This window comes from Dasypus novemcinctus, chromosome 19 (genome assembly GCF_030445035.2).
Source record: "Dasypus novemcinctus isolate mDasNov1 chromosome 19, mDasNov1.1.hap2, whole genome shotgun sequence".
Taxonomy (NCBI): Eukaryota; Metazoa; Chordata; class Mammalia; order Cingulata; family Dasypodidae; genus Dasypus; species Dasypus novemcinctus.
This window is the reverse complement of record NC_080691.1, coordinates 79,073,668-79,089,685: the sequence shown is the minus strand read 5'-3', so window position 1 is coordinate 79,089,685 and position 16,018 is coordinate 79,073,668. Positions and strand designations below refer to the sequence as shown.

Here is a 16,018-nt window from a genome sequence, read left to right as displayed (position 1 = left end):
AGAAATGTCTTCCATTGTGTGCTCAGTTTTAAGGGGGGAACATGGAAACTGAGGAGCACAATAACCATCTGCCACAGGTTACCCACATGCAGAATGAACCTCCTGTGCTAGTTCCTCATTCCTTGACCTCGGGTTTTCTCCCACTTGCCAGATGTGGAAGAATGTGCCAACCCCAGAGCTTGCCCGGAGCACGCAAGTTGCCATAACACTTTCGGAAGCTACTCTTGTTCCTGCAACTCAGGATTTGCATCCAGCAGTGGAAACCTGAGTTTCCAGGGTCCAGGAGGGAGGTGTGAAGGTAAGCAGAGGTGCCCGTTGGGAACTCAGATCCAAAGCTGTTTGCAAAGTTAACAGTAGGAGGTGAGGATGCATCTCAGCAGAGTTCAGGACCCTCATCTGCTGAGCTGAAGTTAATGCCATTCATTCACTCATTTAACACAAACCTCTTCAACACCTGTTATGCACCAGGCACTATTTTGAGGACCGGGGATATAGTGGTGAATAAATAGGCAAAAATACTTGCTTTTCTGGGACTTATCCTCTGAGATTGGGTGGTATATAATAACAAGAAAAAAGTGAATATATTATATGTCAGGTATAGTTAAAAGGGACGAAGAAACATAAGGTAGACTGAGAAGAGATGTCTAGAAATAGTGGTATACAGTAGAATAGAGGTCACCAGGGAATAGGGTGGAGGTGAAACTGTATGTTTGGTGTATGTGGAGTGTTTGTAAATAAACAGAGGGAAAAATAAGGCAGGAAAGATGGATAAGGAATCCTGATTTTGATAGAGTGGCAAAGAGAGACCACACTGAGAAACTGACATTTGAGAAAACACCTGAAGGGAGTGAAGGGAGAGCTATTGGATATCTGGGGAAGGCTGTTTGAGCAGAAGGGAACAGCAGATATGAAGGCTCAGAGGCAAAGTCCCCACCAAAGGAGCACAATTCTTTTTTCTTCTACACATAATCTTTTTTCTTTTTTAAGATTCATTTTTTATTTATTTCTCTCCCTTATCCCGCCCCCCCCCCCCGCCCCGTTGTCTGCTCTCTGTGTCCATTCACTGTGTGTTCCTCTGTGTCTGCTTGCATTCTTGTCAGCAGCACTGGGAATCTGTTTCTTCTTGTTGCATCATCTTGCTGTGTCAGCTCTCCATGTGTGCAGCACCACTCCTGGGCAGGCTGTGCTTTTCTTGCATGGGGCAGCTCTCCTTGAGAGATGCACCCCTTGTGTGTGGGGCTCCCCTATGTGGGGGACACCTCTGAGAGGCACGGCACTCCTTGTGCGCATCAGCACTACGTGTGGGCCAGCTGACTACACGGGTCAGGAGGCCCTGGGTTTCAACTCTGGACCTCCCATGTGGTAGGTGGATGCTCTATCAGTTGAACCAAATCTGCTTCCCTTCTACACATATTCTTATTCAGTTCCCCAACAACCTCATGACATCAGTGACGTTGTATATCTATTTTCAAAATAGGAAACTGAGCCTCCAGGGCGATGGCATTTTTGCTCAAGGTCGAACAGATAAGAAATAAGAGAATCAGGATCTGAAACTTGGCTTTCTGCATTTGAATGAAGTTTAAATGAGGTTGAAAGTTCTGGCAACTCAAGAGGGCTTGCAGAGGGCTGACATTGATTTAAATGCCAATCCCCAGACTGTGACACTCAAGGATATGCTAGAAGCTCAGAAGCTGTCAACCAAAAATTCCATAGGACAGGACCTGGGTTTAAATCCTGATTTTGCCTTCCACAAGTGATGTGACCTTGAGCCTTTTTCAAATTAGGGAAGTTGTGGATTTACAGAGCAATCATGTATAAAATACTGGATTTCCATATACTACCCTATTATTAACACATTGTGTCGATGCGCTACATTTGTTATAGTTGATGAAAGCACATTTTTATAATTTTGCTATTAACTATAGCCCATGGTTTAGCTTAGTGTTCACTGTTTGTGCAGACTCACACTTCCCGGTCTTAAAACTTATTCTAAAGTCAGAGTTATCAAAAGAGCATGGTACTGGCACAAGGATAGATATCTAGACCAATGGAATCAAATTGAGAGCACAGAAATCAACTCTCACATTTATGGCTATCTGACTTTTGAAAAGGGGACAAAGACCACTCAATTGGGAAAGAATAGTCTCTTTTTTTTTTCTTTAAAGATTTATTTTTTTATTTATTTCTCTTCCCTTCCCCCTGCCCAGTTGTCTGCTCTGTGTCCATTTGCTGTGTGTTCTTCTGTGACTGCTTTTATCCTTATCGGCGGCACCAAGAATCTGTGTCTCTTTTTTTTTCATTGTTTTTTAAAAACACCTTATTTTTTTATTTTTGTCTTTATTTTTTTAAATATTACATTCAAAAACTATGAGGTCCCCATATACTCCCCACCCTCCTCATCCCACTCCTCCCATGGTGACAATCTTGTCCATCATCATGAGACATTCATTGCATTTGGTGAATACATCTCTGAGGACCGCTGCACCTCATGGTCAAGGGTTCACATCATAGCCCACACTCTCCCACGTTCCATCCAGTGGGCCATGGGAGGACATATAATGTCTGGTACCTGTCCCTGCAGTATCACCCAGGACAACTCCAAGTCCCGAAAATGCCTCCACATCTCATCTCTTCCTCCCATTCCCCACACCCAGCAGGCACCAAGTCCACTTTCTCCATCATCTTGCTGTGTCAGCTCTCCGTGTGGGCAGTGCCACTCCTGGGCAGGCTGTACTTTTTCGCGCTGGGCGGCTCTCCTTATAGGGCGCACTCCTTGAGTGTGGGGCTCCCCTACGTGGGGGGACACTCCTGCGTGGCATGGCACTCCTTGCACGCATCAGCACTGCGAATGGGCCAGCTCCACATGGGTCATGGTGGCCCGGGGTTTGAACCCCTGACCTTTCATGTGGTAGGCGGATGACCTATCCATTGGTCCAAGTCTGCTTCCCAGAATAGTCTCTTCAACAAAGGGAGTTGGGAAAACTGGATCTCCATTTGTAAAAAGAAACAAAAAAAAAAAAAAAAAAAAAGGAGGAACCCAACCTTACACCTTATACAAAAATCAACTCAAAATGGATCAGAGACCCAAACAGAAGAGCCAGAACTATCAAATTCCTAGAAGGAAACATAGGAAAGCGTCTTCTGGACCTTGTGTTAGGCAATGGTTTCTTAGACTGTGAGCATTTTTAAAGTCTCAGGTTTCTCCTCCAAAAACTAGAGTTTATATTAGTATGCACCCCCTAGGGCTGCTGTGAGTATTTGTATGTAAAAGATTTAGCTCAATGCCCACCACAAAGAAAGCTCAATGTGTTAGCAATTAATTTTTTATTTTAGTTAACTTACGTAAAGGTTGACATGCCTCAGGCTTTGTACTCAGTGATTTGCGGATATCAGATCATTTATTCTTCTAAGCAAGCCTTTGAGGAAGATACTGTTGTTACCCCCACTTGACACATAAAGAAACTGAGGCACACAGAGATGACTTTTTTTTTTGCCCAGGGACACACAGCCATAAATGACAGGACCAAAATTTTGAACCCAGACTGTCCATGCACCTTCCACTCTGCTGCATCTCTGCTATCATCATCATCATCACTTAAAATTTTTTATTGTGGTAATGCATATATAACACAACATATCCCATTCCTACCATTTTAAGTGTACAATTCAGTGGTATTAATGGCATTTACAATGTTGTAAATGCCACCATCCCCACCATCCATTACCTAAACATTTTTGTCAACCTCAACAGAAATTCTGGACCCACTAAGCAATAACTCCCCGTTTCCCTTCCCTTGGCCCCTGGTGACCTCTAGTTAACTTCCTATCTTTATGAATTTGCTTATTCCAGATATTTCATATGAGAGGAGCCACACAATATTTGCCTTTTTGTGGCTGGCTTATTTCATTCAACATACAGTTTTCAAAGCTCATTGACCTTGTAGTATGAGCCAGAAATTCATTCCTTTTTATGGCTGAATAATATTCAATCATATGTGTATACGGTGATATCTTAGGGATGAATTGAGATTGATCAGGGAAAGAGGAGAGTAAATGGGTTAAATGCTGAAGGAACAGAGGAAGAGAGAACAGACCGACAGATAGGTTTTTAATGCAATAGAATTATCAAGCACCCAGGGATTAGAAGTGAAGGATTAGCCAGGAGAGCATAGTTAGGGCAAGATTTTCAGGACCTTGTATATCCCAGTAATAGTTAGGATTTTATCCTGAGCCCTGGGGAGCGCTATCAGAGGATTTGTCTGGTGTCTCAGTTTCCCAGGCTGCTAAGACGAATACCACACGATGGGTTGACTTAACAACAGACTTTATCGGCTCACGGTTCAGAGGCAAGATGACTCACTTTCTTCTGGGGTCGAGAGTGTCCTGGCTGACTGACAACCCTTGGGTTCCTTGGCTTTCCCATCACATGGTGAGATCCTGTCCTTTGTCTTCTGGTTTCTGGTTCCTCCCCATGGCTTTCTCTCCTACTGTCTGAATTTCTTCTGATTATAGAGGGCTCCGTTAATCCAGGTTAAGACCCATCCTCATTCCATTGGGCCATATCTTCAATAGAAATGAGGTCTTCAAGAGATCCTGTTCACAATGAGTTCATACCCACAGGAATGGGATGAAGATGAAAACCATGTTTTTTCCCCGCTTGGGTATATAACTCAATCTACCATACATGCATCATGAATATGCCCCAAAACATTTGTTTTCACTGTAGCAAGGAAAATGTGTTTAAGAAGGCAAGACGGGAGCCAGGGAAGCCCATTGGCTTCCATCAGTGGGGAGACAATGGTGAGCAGCGATAGCCTTAGCATCCTTCATTCTTTTGACTTAGACCAATTTTCTCCTTAGATGTGGATGAATGTTCCAGAAACTTGACTCTTTTTTTTTTCTTCAAATTCTACTCAATTTATTCATTTTTTAAAAAAGATATTACATTAAAAAAATATGAGGTTCCCATTTGCCCCCACCGCCCCCACCCCACCACTCCCCGCCAATAACACTCTCCCCCATCATCATGTCACATCCATTGCGTCTGGTGAGTACATCTCCGGGCATCGCTGCACATGTCCCGTGTTCCACACCATAGCCCACACTTTCCCACGTTCCATCCAGTGGACCATGGGAGGACATACAACATCCGGCAATTGTCCCTGGGGCACCACCCAGAACAATTCCAAGTCCCGAGAATACCTCCACTTCTCTTCTCTTCCTCCTCTTCCCTGCACCCAGCAGCCACCATGACCACTTTTTCCACATCAAGGCCACATTTTCTCGATTATTAACCACAATAGGAACTTGACTCTTTGTGGCCCCAATTCTGTGTGTATCAACATCCTGGGAAAATACAATTGCTCCTTCCTACCTGGATTCTTTCCAACCTATCCATGGACCCCTGAAAAACCAGACGCTTTCCAATGTAAATATAATTCTTCCAGCCACACTGAGGACTTCTCAATAGATATCAAACTACCCCAGAACTTATTGGCTGACAGTAAAAACTGTATGTTATTGTGCACGAGTCCATGGGTTGAACCACATGGTTTTTCTGTTTCACTTGGTGTCAGCTGGGGCTCTGGGATGACTGGTAGACCCAAAGAGGCTCAGCTGGGACCCTCAGCTTTCTTCATGGGCATTTCCATGTGGCTGCTTGGGTTTTCTCATAGGATTGTAGCTAACATCCAAGAAGGAATATTCCAAAAGGAAGAAAGCAGAAACTGACAGTCCTCCTAAAGCCTGAACTTGGAATTTCCAGAATGTTATTTTTCCCACAATCAGCCTAGTTTCAGAGGAAGGGGAAATGAACTCTGCTTCTTGGAGAATATCTTTAGAGGCTGTCTATCATAATGCAGAGCCTATTTTACAGTCTTCAACCTCCTAGAGGAAGTACATACTTGCTTTCCTTAAAAATGCTTTTGAGTGCCACTAGCGGCTAACATTGCTAGAAGAAGGATAGTAGAGGGGTAAAGTTGAAAGGCACATTGGAGATTGACTGATACATCTCTAGGGGATCTCAGGAACCCATTCAGGATCCCCAACAAAGACAAGAGCCCGGCCAAACAGGCAAGGCCATGGACTTTCCTCTCCCTATCTGTCAAATTATTACCTATTTTATTTGAATTACCTGTTCAGGTTTCACTTCATGTGAAGAAAATCTTCTTGAGCCCAAAAGTATTGAAAATCAGGCAACGAACTCAACTTCATGGGCAGAGTGTAAATTCCTTCTTTACCATCCCTGACAAGAGACCAAGTAGTTTATGCTTGAATAATTCTGGAAGTGGGGAGCCCACTATCATTACAGAAGCCCCTTCCTTGGTTAGAGTTCTCTTTAATGGTTCTAAGTGTAAACTACTCTCCTATAACTTCCTATCATGGATCGTTCTTGTATCCTCTGGAGACTCCAAATTATTCTACATTCATATCACAAGGGTTTCTCATTCCAGCTCTCCAGGGCCGTATACCATATACCCACTGGAGTCCGTAGTGGGCTTTGCCTGTTTACTCCTCATGTTTAGTGAGTTGGTATGAACCATGACAGTTTTTGTCCTTGACCTCTTTCCTAATTATTTTTTCCTCAGAATGTTCTGTTCCATCAACTCCATATTTCAAGGTTCAGAAACCCTCATAGGGGGTGGGACCCTGTCCTGGCACAGTGATCTGTGTTCGTTAGGTCAGACTTTCTCAACTTTGCACAGTTGGCCTTTGGGCTGGATCATTCTTTTTCATGAGGGTCCGTCCTGTGCAATGGAGATTGTTTAGCAATATCCTTCAAAATCAATATCAGCAACAACCAAAAATATCTCCAAGCATTGTCAGATGTCCCCTGTGGGGTGAAATCACTCTCACTTGAGAACGATGTGTTAAACTTGAGAACCAGTTTAACACAATAGAAATTTCTCGCTCTCACACAATCCAGTGTGGATTTTCTTCATCAGTGGGCAGCTTGGGATCTAGTCTCCTCTCATCTTTTGGCTCCTCTGTCCCTTAGGATCTTGGCACCCCTGCTTTCATCAAGTGGAGGGGAAAGACAGAAGAGAGAAAGCACACCCACTTTTTAACCCTATCAGGCCAAATGTGACATAGACATATCCTCTCACATTCCACCTAGATGCAGGGAGGTTGAGAAACATAACCCTTGGCTGGACCACTATTTTTTTTTTCTAATGGCAATTCTATGCTTTGGAAGGAGAAACATGACTTTTGTTGGCCCATCGGGCTGACTGCATCACACCCATTGTCTATACCACAGATATTGATGAGTGCATTGATACATGCCCCTTCAATTCAACATGCACCAATACTCCTTGGAGCTTCTTTTGTACCTGCCTTCCTGGCTTTGCACCAAGCAGCGGACAGCTGAACTTCAAAGACCGAGGGGTGGAGTGTAAAGGCGAGCAGATGGTTTGCGGGCCAGTCCTGGAAAGAAATGCCACATTGTTTTTCTGGGTTTCTTGATTTTCTTGAGTTCTTCACAGATATTGATGAGTGCTCCCAAGATCCATCACCGTGTGGTCCAAATTCTGTATGCTCCAATGCTCTGGGATCCTACAGCTGTAACTGCACTGTGGGCTTTCGTCCAAGTCCAGAAGGCTCCTGGAAATACGGCAACTTCAGCTGCAAAAGTAATAACCTCCTTGTGTCTTTTTTTAAAAGATTATTTATTTATTTATTTCTCTCCTCTTCCCTCCCTCTCCGCCCCCTTTGTCTGCTCTCTATGTCCATTCACTGTGTGTTCTTCTGTGTCTGCTTATATTGTTGTCAGCAGCACTGGGAATCTGTGTCTCTTTTGGTTGTATCATTTTGCTGCATCATCTCTCCGTGTATGTGGCACACTCCTGGGCAGGCTGTGCTTTCTTCGCGTGGGGCAGCTCTCCTTGCAGGGCACCCTCCTTGCGTGTGGGGCGCCCCTATGCAGGGGACACCCCTGTGTGGCATGGCACTCCTAGCATGCAGCAGCACTGCCCGTGGGCCAGCTCACACATGGGTCAGGGGGCCCTGGGTTTGAACCCTGGACCTCCCATATGGTATAGGATGCTCTATCAGTTGAGCCAAATTCACTTCCCTCCTTATGTGTCTTTGCAATGGAATCTGTCTTTGACTTTGGTAAAAATCCTCACTCTTAACTTCTGGATGCTTCTCTAACTTTCATCTCTTCCCAAGATTTTCCTTCTCTTTACTCACTTACTTACTGATTCATTAATTTACTCATTCAATGGATTCTTTTCTTTAATATTTATTTATTTATTTGTTTATTTATTTTTTAATTATTTATTTATTTTTAAAAATTACATTAAAAAAATATGAGGTCCCATTCAACCCCTCCACCCCCCCCCAACTCCCCCAACAGCAACACTCTCTCCCATCATCGTGACACACCCATTGCACCTGGTAAGTACATCTCTGAGCATCACTGCACCCCATAGTCAATGGTCCACATCATAGCCCACACTCTCCTACGTTCCATCCAGTGAGCCCTGGGGGGATCTACAATGTCCCGTAATTGTCCGTGAAGCACCACCCAGGACAACTCCACATCCCGAAAACACCTCCACATCTGATCTCTTCCTCCCATTCCCCAAACCCAGCAGCCACCATGGCTACCCTTCCCACACCCATTCCACATTTGCTCTGTGGACATTGGATTGGTTGTGTCCATTGCACATCTATGTCGAGTGGGGGCTTAGATTCCACATGGATACTGGATGCACTCCTCCTGCTTTCAGCTGTAGACACTCTAGGCTCCATGGTGTGGTGGTTGACCTTCTTCAACTCCATGTTAGCTGAGTGGGGTAAGTCCAATAAATCAAAGTGTAGGAGCTGAAGTCTGTTGAGGCTCTGGGCCTGGGTGTCATATTATCAGTCCAGAGATTCAAATCCCCTAAATATATCTTAAACCCCAGCACCAACTACAATTCCAATAAAGTAGCATGCAAGTCTTGTGAAAAGAGATCCCCTCTGAGTCCAATTCCATCATGCAGAAACACCAGCTCCAAAGAAGGGCCATCTGCCATGGCAGTGAACCCCATCTGCCATGACCATAGAACCCGTGGATCTCTTTATCCCTCAAAAGAACCAATACCTGGGGTTGTATCTACTTTATCTGTCTCTTAGACTCTGCTCAGTTGTGCATAAGGGCATTCCTTCTGACAACCTCCAGACTCTTTTTTAGAGACTCATAGCCTTATATTCTCATTTCTCCTTTCCATTTCCCTCTTACATTAGGTCAAACAGCATTTTGAAGTCATGTTATTATATGTAGACAGGGATATTCTGCTGATCCACATTGAACCTTTAATTCAAGGTCATTTTCTAGTTGCATCTTCAGGTGGTATGTGGTAGTGATCCCTCGGTGCCAGGGAGGCTCATCCCTGGGTGTCATGTCCCATGCTGGGGGGAATGCACTGCACCTACATGCTGAGTTTGGCTGTGAGAGTGGCCACATTTGAGTAACATGAAGGCTGTCAGGAGGAAACTCCCAGGCACAGTGCTACTCTAGGCCTTGTTCTTATTGCAGGTGTATAGGCTCAAAAGCATAACCATTAGTATCAGGAGTCCACTGTTGGGCCCTCCTTCCTTCCTGGTTCTTGCCGTTGCACCTGGGGGACTGCGCTGCTCCCCCAGGGTCCACGACAGTGACCCCCCAGCCAGGGGCCCAGTACCCCCCCAGCTGTTGTTTTTAATTGTTTCCACTATGAGAATATCTAGACATTACTATATACCCTGGGCATATGCCCTATATAACTCCCTGTCACCCATATATATCCTGTCAATAACATCCTATATCAGTATTCCTCCGCTGCCATTGTTGAACCACTCTGTGATCCAAAACTTCCTGTAAAGTGAATCCCAACATAATGAATAGATTCTTTTTAAGGCATATATCATTTATTTAATTTTTTTGTTAGAGAAGTTGTCAGCTTGTAGAACAATTATGCATAAAAATACAGGACTCCATATACCACTGTATTATTAACACCTTGAACCAGTGTAGCATTTTTGTCACAATTGACAAAAAGCATATATTTATAATTGTACTACCAACTATAATCCTTGTTTAATTTAGGGTTCACTATTTGTATAGTGCAGTTCCATAGAGTTTTAAAAATTGTATTGTATTCCCATATATACCATCTAAAATTTCCCACTTCAACCACATTAAAAAATATATTTAATTGCTGTTAGTTACAATCACAGTGCTGTGCTACCATCACAGGCATCCATTGCCAAAACATTTCTGTCATCCCAAATAGGAATTTTGCGTATTTTAAAACTCAGCTTCCAATTCCATATCCCTACCCCATCCCTTGTAACCTATATTCTAGATTCTGACTCTATGAGTTAGCTTATTCTAATTCATATCAGTGAGATCATACAATATTTGTCCCTTGTGTCTTTCTTATTTCACTCAACATGATGTCCTCAAGGAACCACCTAGTCAATAAAGGTTTAACACACAGAATATTTAATTATTTGCCAGTTCCTATGCTAGGCACTTGATATTTGTTATGATGGATATGATTGACATGATATTTGTTATCATGAAACTTATAGAGAAGGAGGCAGATAGCACAAATAATTATTTAATAGTAACCATAATAGGTGCCACAACTGAATGATCACGGTGTGCTTTGGGGTGGCTAATGAGATATTAAACATGCTTCAAGCAAATGGCATTTAAGCTGAGACTCAAAGAACGAGTCAGAATTTTCCAGATGAAGAGTGAAGAGCAGAGTGATCCAGCTTATAGAATATGCAAAGCATGCGGTGCAGAGATTGGCATGGATGAGGAACTAAAGAGAGCTCTGAAATTTATAGAGTGAAGGCGTGGGAAATTGTATTACTTGCATCTGACAATGTGGAGTCAGATTATGCAGGCTTTGTGTGCTGTCAAATAATTTTGGTTTTTCTCCCAAGAACAATGTGGAACTATGAAATGTTTAAATTTTAAAAATTCATGCATTAAAAAGAAGATATGTTAGTTTCATGGAGGCAGTTTAATACAATGATAAAATGAATAGCCCCAAGGTCCTCCTCAACAAAAGAACGATAAAACCATAAATGCAGGTGGTGGACTTGGTGCAGTGCTTAGGGCGTCCGTCTACTACATGGGAGTCCGTGGTTCAAACCCTGGGCCTCCTTGACCCGTGTGGAGCTCGTCCATGCGCAGTGCCGATGCGTACAGGGAGTGCCCTGCCATGCAGGGGTGTCCCCGCATAGGGGAGCCCCACGCGGAAGGAGTGCGCCCCGTAAGGAGAGCTGCCCAGAGTGAAAGAAAGTGCAGCCTGCCCAGGAATGGGGTCGCACACACAGAGAGCTGACACAACAAGATGATGCAACAAAAAGAAACACAGATTCCCGTGCCGCTGACAACAACAGAAGCGGACAAAGAAGATGCAGCAAATAGACACAGAGAACAGACAACTGGGTTGGAGGGGGAGAGGGGAGAGAAATAAAAACAAAATAAAACAGAACAAAACAAAAAAACTATAAATGCAGTTGTGTCTTCTGTGCATTTCTTTTTCATTTCATCTCCATCTCCTTTCCAGAGGAACCACTTGGAACTTTGTGTTTATTATGAACTTACTTTTAAATGTATTTTCCTCTTACGTATACACCCTCAAACAGTATTTATTTAGTTTTGCTTGCTTTGGAGCGTATGATTTACTCTTTTTCATTCAGTATCATGTTTTGCAGAATCTCTCCTGTATTATGTTGCTGTAGTGTGTTCATTTTCACCATTGTGTGTTACAGCCATGGACAAGTTTTATGAGGTGTTGTTGAAGTTTGTCTGCTTTTGTTTTCTTCCTAGGGATTCCCTTCAAATGTAAAGAAGATATGATACCCAACAATGAGCATGTCCAGCTATGCGAAGGGAAAGCAGCAAAGGAGCCAGAATATGTAAGGTTACTAGCTCTTGAGATTTTCCTTAGAAACCACTACTTAGGCCACTGCTTTTTTCCTTCAATGCTAACCAAGGCCAAAAGAGCAATGCCTTAAACCAGATAGAGGTTAGTTTTTATCCAATGTAACAGTCTGAGTATAAGCTCTCAAGAGCTGAGAAGATGGCTCTATAATGCTCTGCTGTCATCCACACAAGACTTAGTGGTCCAAGATGGATGCCTCAGCCCCCTGCCATCACATTTTTATTCCAGCTGGTGGGAAAGGTAGAAGGGGAGGTATAAGGCATAATATTTCCCTTTAAGGGTATGACCTAGAAGTTACATATATCACTTCTGTCACACCTCATTGGTCAGAAATTAGTAACATGGTCGCACCTAGCTATAAAGGAAACTGGAAAGGCAAGGCATTTGCCCGTCTACTCTTTAGAGATTCTTTTACTAAGAGAAAAGGAGCACTCACCACCAGTGAAGGTACTGATGATATATCCAAGTAATAAGGGATGGGTAATAAACAGCCAGACCAGGCAAAGAGGTTTTTGAATTTCCTGATACTCTAATGAAATCATTCCCATGAGTAAAAAGACTCAGTAACCTTTTCAGAAATTGATGTTGGTGTTATAAATCTGGACTTTTAAGTCATATTTGGAATTCCCACAAACTTTAAGTCATTGATTTTTTCTTCTTGTGGTAAAATGCATATAACATAAAACCCACCATTTTAACCATTTTAAAGCATATAATTTTTTGGCATTTAGCACATTCCGAATAAATGCAAGTATTACCAACTATTTAATTCCAGAACATTTCCATTACCCCAAAAGGAAACTTTGTACCCATTAAAAATCACTCTCCATTTCCCCTCCTCACTAATCCCCCTTTGTCTCTATGGATTTACTATAAATAAAATCATACAATAGTCTCCCTTTTGTGACTGCCTTATGTTGCTGAGCATCATGTTTTCAAGGTGTTGTGCCATGTATCAGAATTTCACTCCTTTTCATGGCTGAATAATATTCCTTTTGGGTCACTGTTTTCTTCACATATTTTTTCCCATCCATTCTCCCCACTGAATAGTTTTGCTGTTTGTTGATTTTTTTAAGTCTTGGAAGAGAGAGGCGAGTGATTCCAATTCAGATCAAGGGGTGAGTTTTTATTTCCTGGAGGATTCTAGAGACTCATTAAGGCCTCGGTTGAAGTTTGTTTGCCCCAGCCCCCACACTGGGAGATTACGTGCCTGTGGGATGGATGCTTCAATACTCACAAAGCCTCTTCCTTTTGGGGCACAGGCTTCCTTCTGTGAACTAATGAATACCACCTTCGGCATTCTGGATGATGCCTGCAAAAACAAAACCACTACCATTTCTCTGAAGGTAAGGATACAATCTTTGTAATCATGTTTTGAGCTTTGAACACCTTGGGGACACTTTGGGTACACAAAACCCTCTTTTAAAAAAAATTAATGGACCATGAGTTAACATTTAATTTATTATAATTGTAAGGTTTACAAAATTAGCATTTATTCAAATTGGCTTTTTTGGGTGTACATTTCTGTGAGTTTTATCACATGAATAGATTCCTGTAATGCATCCCCACAACTGGAATGTAGAATAGTCCCGTTACCCTGAAATACTCCTTCGTGCTGCCCCTTGATTGATGGATACTACCTCCTCCCCTAGTTCCCATAAATCCTTAAGCCTTTGTCTGTCACTATAGTTTTGTCTTTCCAAGAATGTCATATAAATGGAACCACACAGTACGTAGGCTTTTTTTTGAACAAATCAATTTTATTGATGCATATCAGTAAAAGGTACAATCCATCCAAAGTGCACAATCAATGGTATTTGCTATAGTCACATAGTTGTGCATTCATCACCTCAATCAATATTATTTTCATTATTTTAATAATAATAAGAATATAAAAAAAAGACAAACAAAAAAATTCTTCACCTCTCAATCATATTAAAAAAAACCCCACATTTGTTATTTCTCCCCAAAACCTGTCATCCCCACATCCAGGCTTTAGTAAGTCAGATGTGTAAAAATACAGACCCTGTCTGTGTTGGTCACTGATGCCTGGAATAACCGCTTGGCGTATTTGGTGCTTATTACATGTACGCAAACAGGTAAAGGTAGAACTGTGCATTGTATTGTAGTTACATAAATTTATCTATAGAGACTTTTTTAAAAAATTGATTTTGTAAAAATATTACATTAAAAAAATATGAGGTCCCATTCAACCCTACCACCCCCACCCCACCACTCCCCCCCCAGCAACCCTCACTCCCATCATCATGACTCATCCTTTGCACCTGGTAAGTACATCTCTGGGCATCTCTGCACCCCATGGTCAATGGTCTACATCATGGCCCATACTCTCCCACATTCCATCCAGTGGGCCCTGGGAGGATTTACAATGTCCGGAGATTGCCCCTGAAGCACCATCCAGGGTAACTTTAAGTCCCAAAGGCGCCTCCACCTCTCATATCTTCCTGCCATTCCCCATACCCATGAGCCACCATGTCCACTTTTCCCACTCCAATGCCACCTTTTCTCTGTGGACCTTGGATTGGTTGTGTCCGTTGCACCTCTATGTCAAGAGGAGGCTCAGATTCCACATGGATACTGGATGCAATCCTCTTGCTTTCAGTTGTAGGCCCTCTAGACTCCATGGTGTGGTGGTTGTCCTTCTTCAACTCCATCTTAGCTGAGTCCAATAAATCAGACTGTAGGAGCTGAAGTCTGTTGGGGCTCAGGGCCTGGCTATCATATTGTAAGTCCAGAGATTCAAATCCCCTAAATATATCTTAAACCCCAACACCAACTACAATTCCAGTAAAGTAGCATGATAGTCTTGTGCAAAGAGATCCCATCTGAGTCCAGCTCCATCACGCAGAAACACTGGCTCCAAAGAAGGGCCATCTGCCATGGCAGTAAACCCCATCTGCCATGACCATAGAACCCGTGGGTCTCTTTAGCCCTCAAAGGAACGAATACCTGGGGTTGTATCTACTTTATCTGTCTCTTAGACTCTGCTCAGTTATGCTTAAGGGCAATCCTTCTGAAAGCCTCCAGACTCTTTTTTAGAGACTCGTAGCCATATAAACTCATTTCTCCTTTCCATTTCCCCCTTACATTAGGTCAAACAGCAATTTAAAGTTATGTTATTATATGTAGACAGTGATATTCTGCTGATCCGCATTGAACCTTCAATTCAAGGTCATTTTCCAGTTGCATCATCAGTTGGTACTTGGTAGTGATCCCTCGGTGCCAGGGAGGCTCATCCCCGGGTGTCATGTCCCACGCTGGGGGGGAAGGCATTGCATTTACATACTGAGTTTGGCTTCGAGACTGGCCACATTTGAGTAACATGAAGGCTGTCAGGAGGAAATTCCCAGGCACAGTGCTGCTCTAGGCCTTGTTCTTATTTCAGGCATATAGGCTCACAGGCATAGTCATTAGTATCATGCTCTCACTGTTGAATCCTCATTCCTTCCTGGTCCTTACCGTTGCACCTGGGGGACTGCCGCTGCTCCCCTAGGGGCCACGACAGAGCACCCCCGGCCAGGAACCCAGTACCCCCCCAGCTTTAGTTTTTAATTGTTGCCACTATGAGTATATCCAAACATTACCATGCACCCTGGACATATGCCCTGTATAGCTCCCTGTCAGCCCTATATCACCTGTCAATAGTGTCCTATACCAGTATTCCTCCGCCGCCACTGCCGAACCACTCTGTGATCCAAAACCTCCCGAAAATTGAAGCCCAATGTAATGTCAGGATCCCTTACTAGCAAGATGGGATAAGGCGATGGGTTTAAAGGTCAGGTACAGAATACGTGTTGACTTGGAAAAATTCTATATCCTACCTTTTTCTTTTTTTTTTTTTCCTAATTATTGAACTTCTCTTCACAAGAGCCCTAGACCACAGCAATTCATATATACAATATACAGTACTCCCACACATCCACCATAGAACCTTTTCCCTTCCACAGTGATATTCTTATAACTTATTCATATCATATTTACTTAAAGTGATGTACAGACTCTGAGACAATAGCTTTCAAACAAGGCAACATCCGCGCTTACATTGTGGTCCATACTTTAGGATA

The 16,018-nt window shown here is 43.0% G+C and overlaps 1 protein-coding gene across 1 annotated transcript in view; it reads left to right on the top strand.

Moving 5' to 3' along the window:
• LOC101417758 (adhesion G protein-coupled receptor E1) overlaps nucleotides 1-16,018 on the top strand; it is a 105,154-nt gene that overhangs the window by 28,102 nt on the left and 61,034 nt on the right. Inside the window, exons 6-9 of the mRNA XM_004447627.4 lie at nucleotides 152-298; nucleotides 7,485-7,631; nucleotides 11,819-11,907; nucleotides 13,196-13,279. Coding sequence (XP_004447684.1) covers nucleotides 152-298; nucleotides 7,485-7,631; nucleotides 11,819-11,907; nucleotides 13,196-13,279 — 467 coding nt within the window. The remainder of the gene's footprint in view (nucleotides 1-151; nucleotides 299-7,484; nucleotides 7,632-11,818; nucleotides 11,908-13,195; nucleotides 13,280-16,018) is intronic.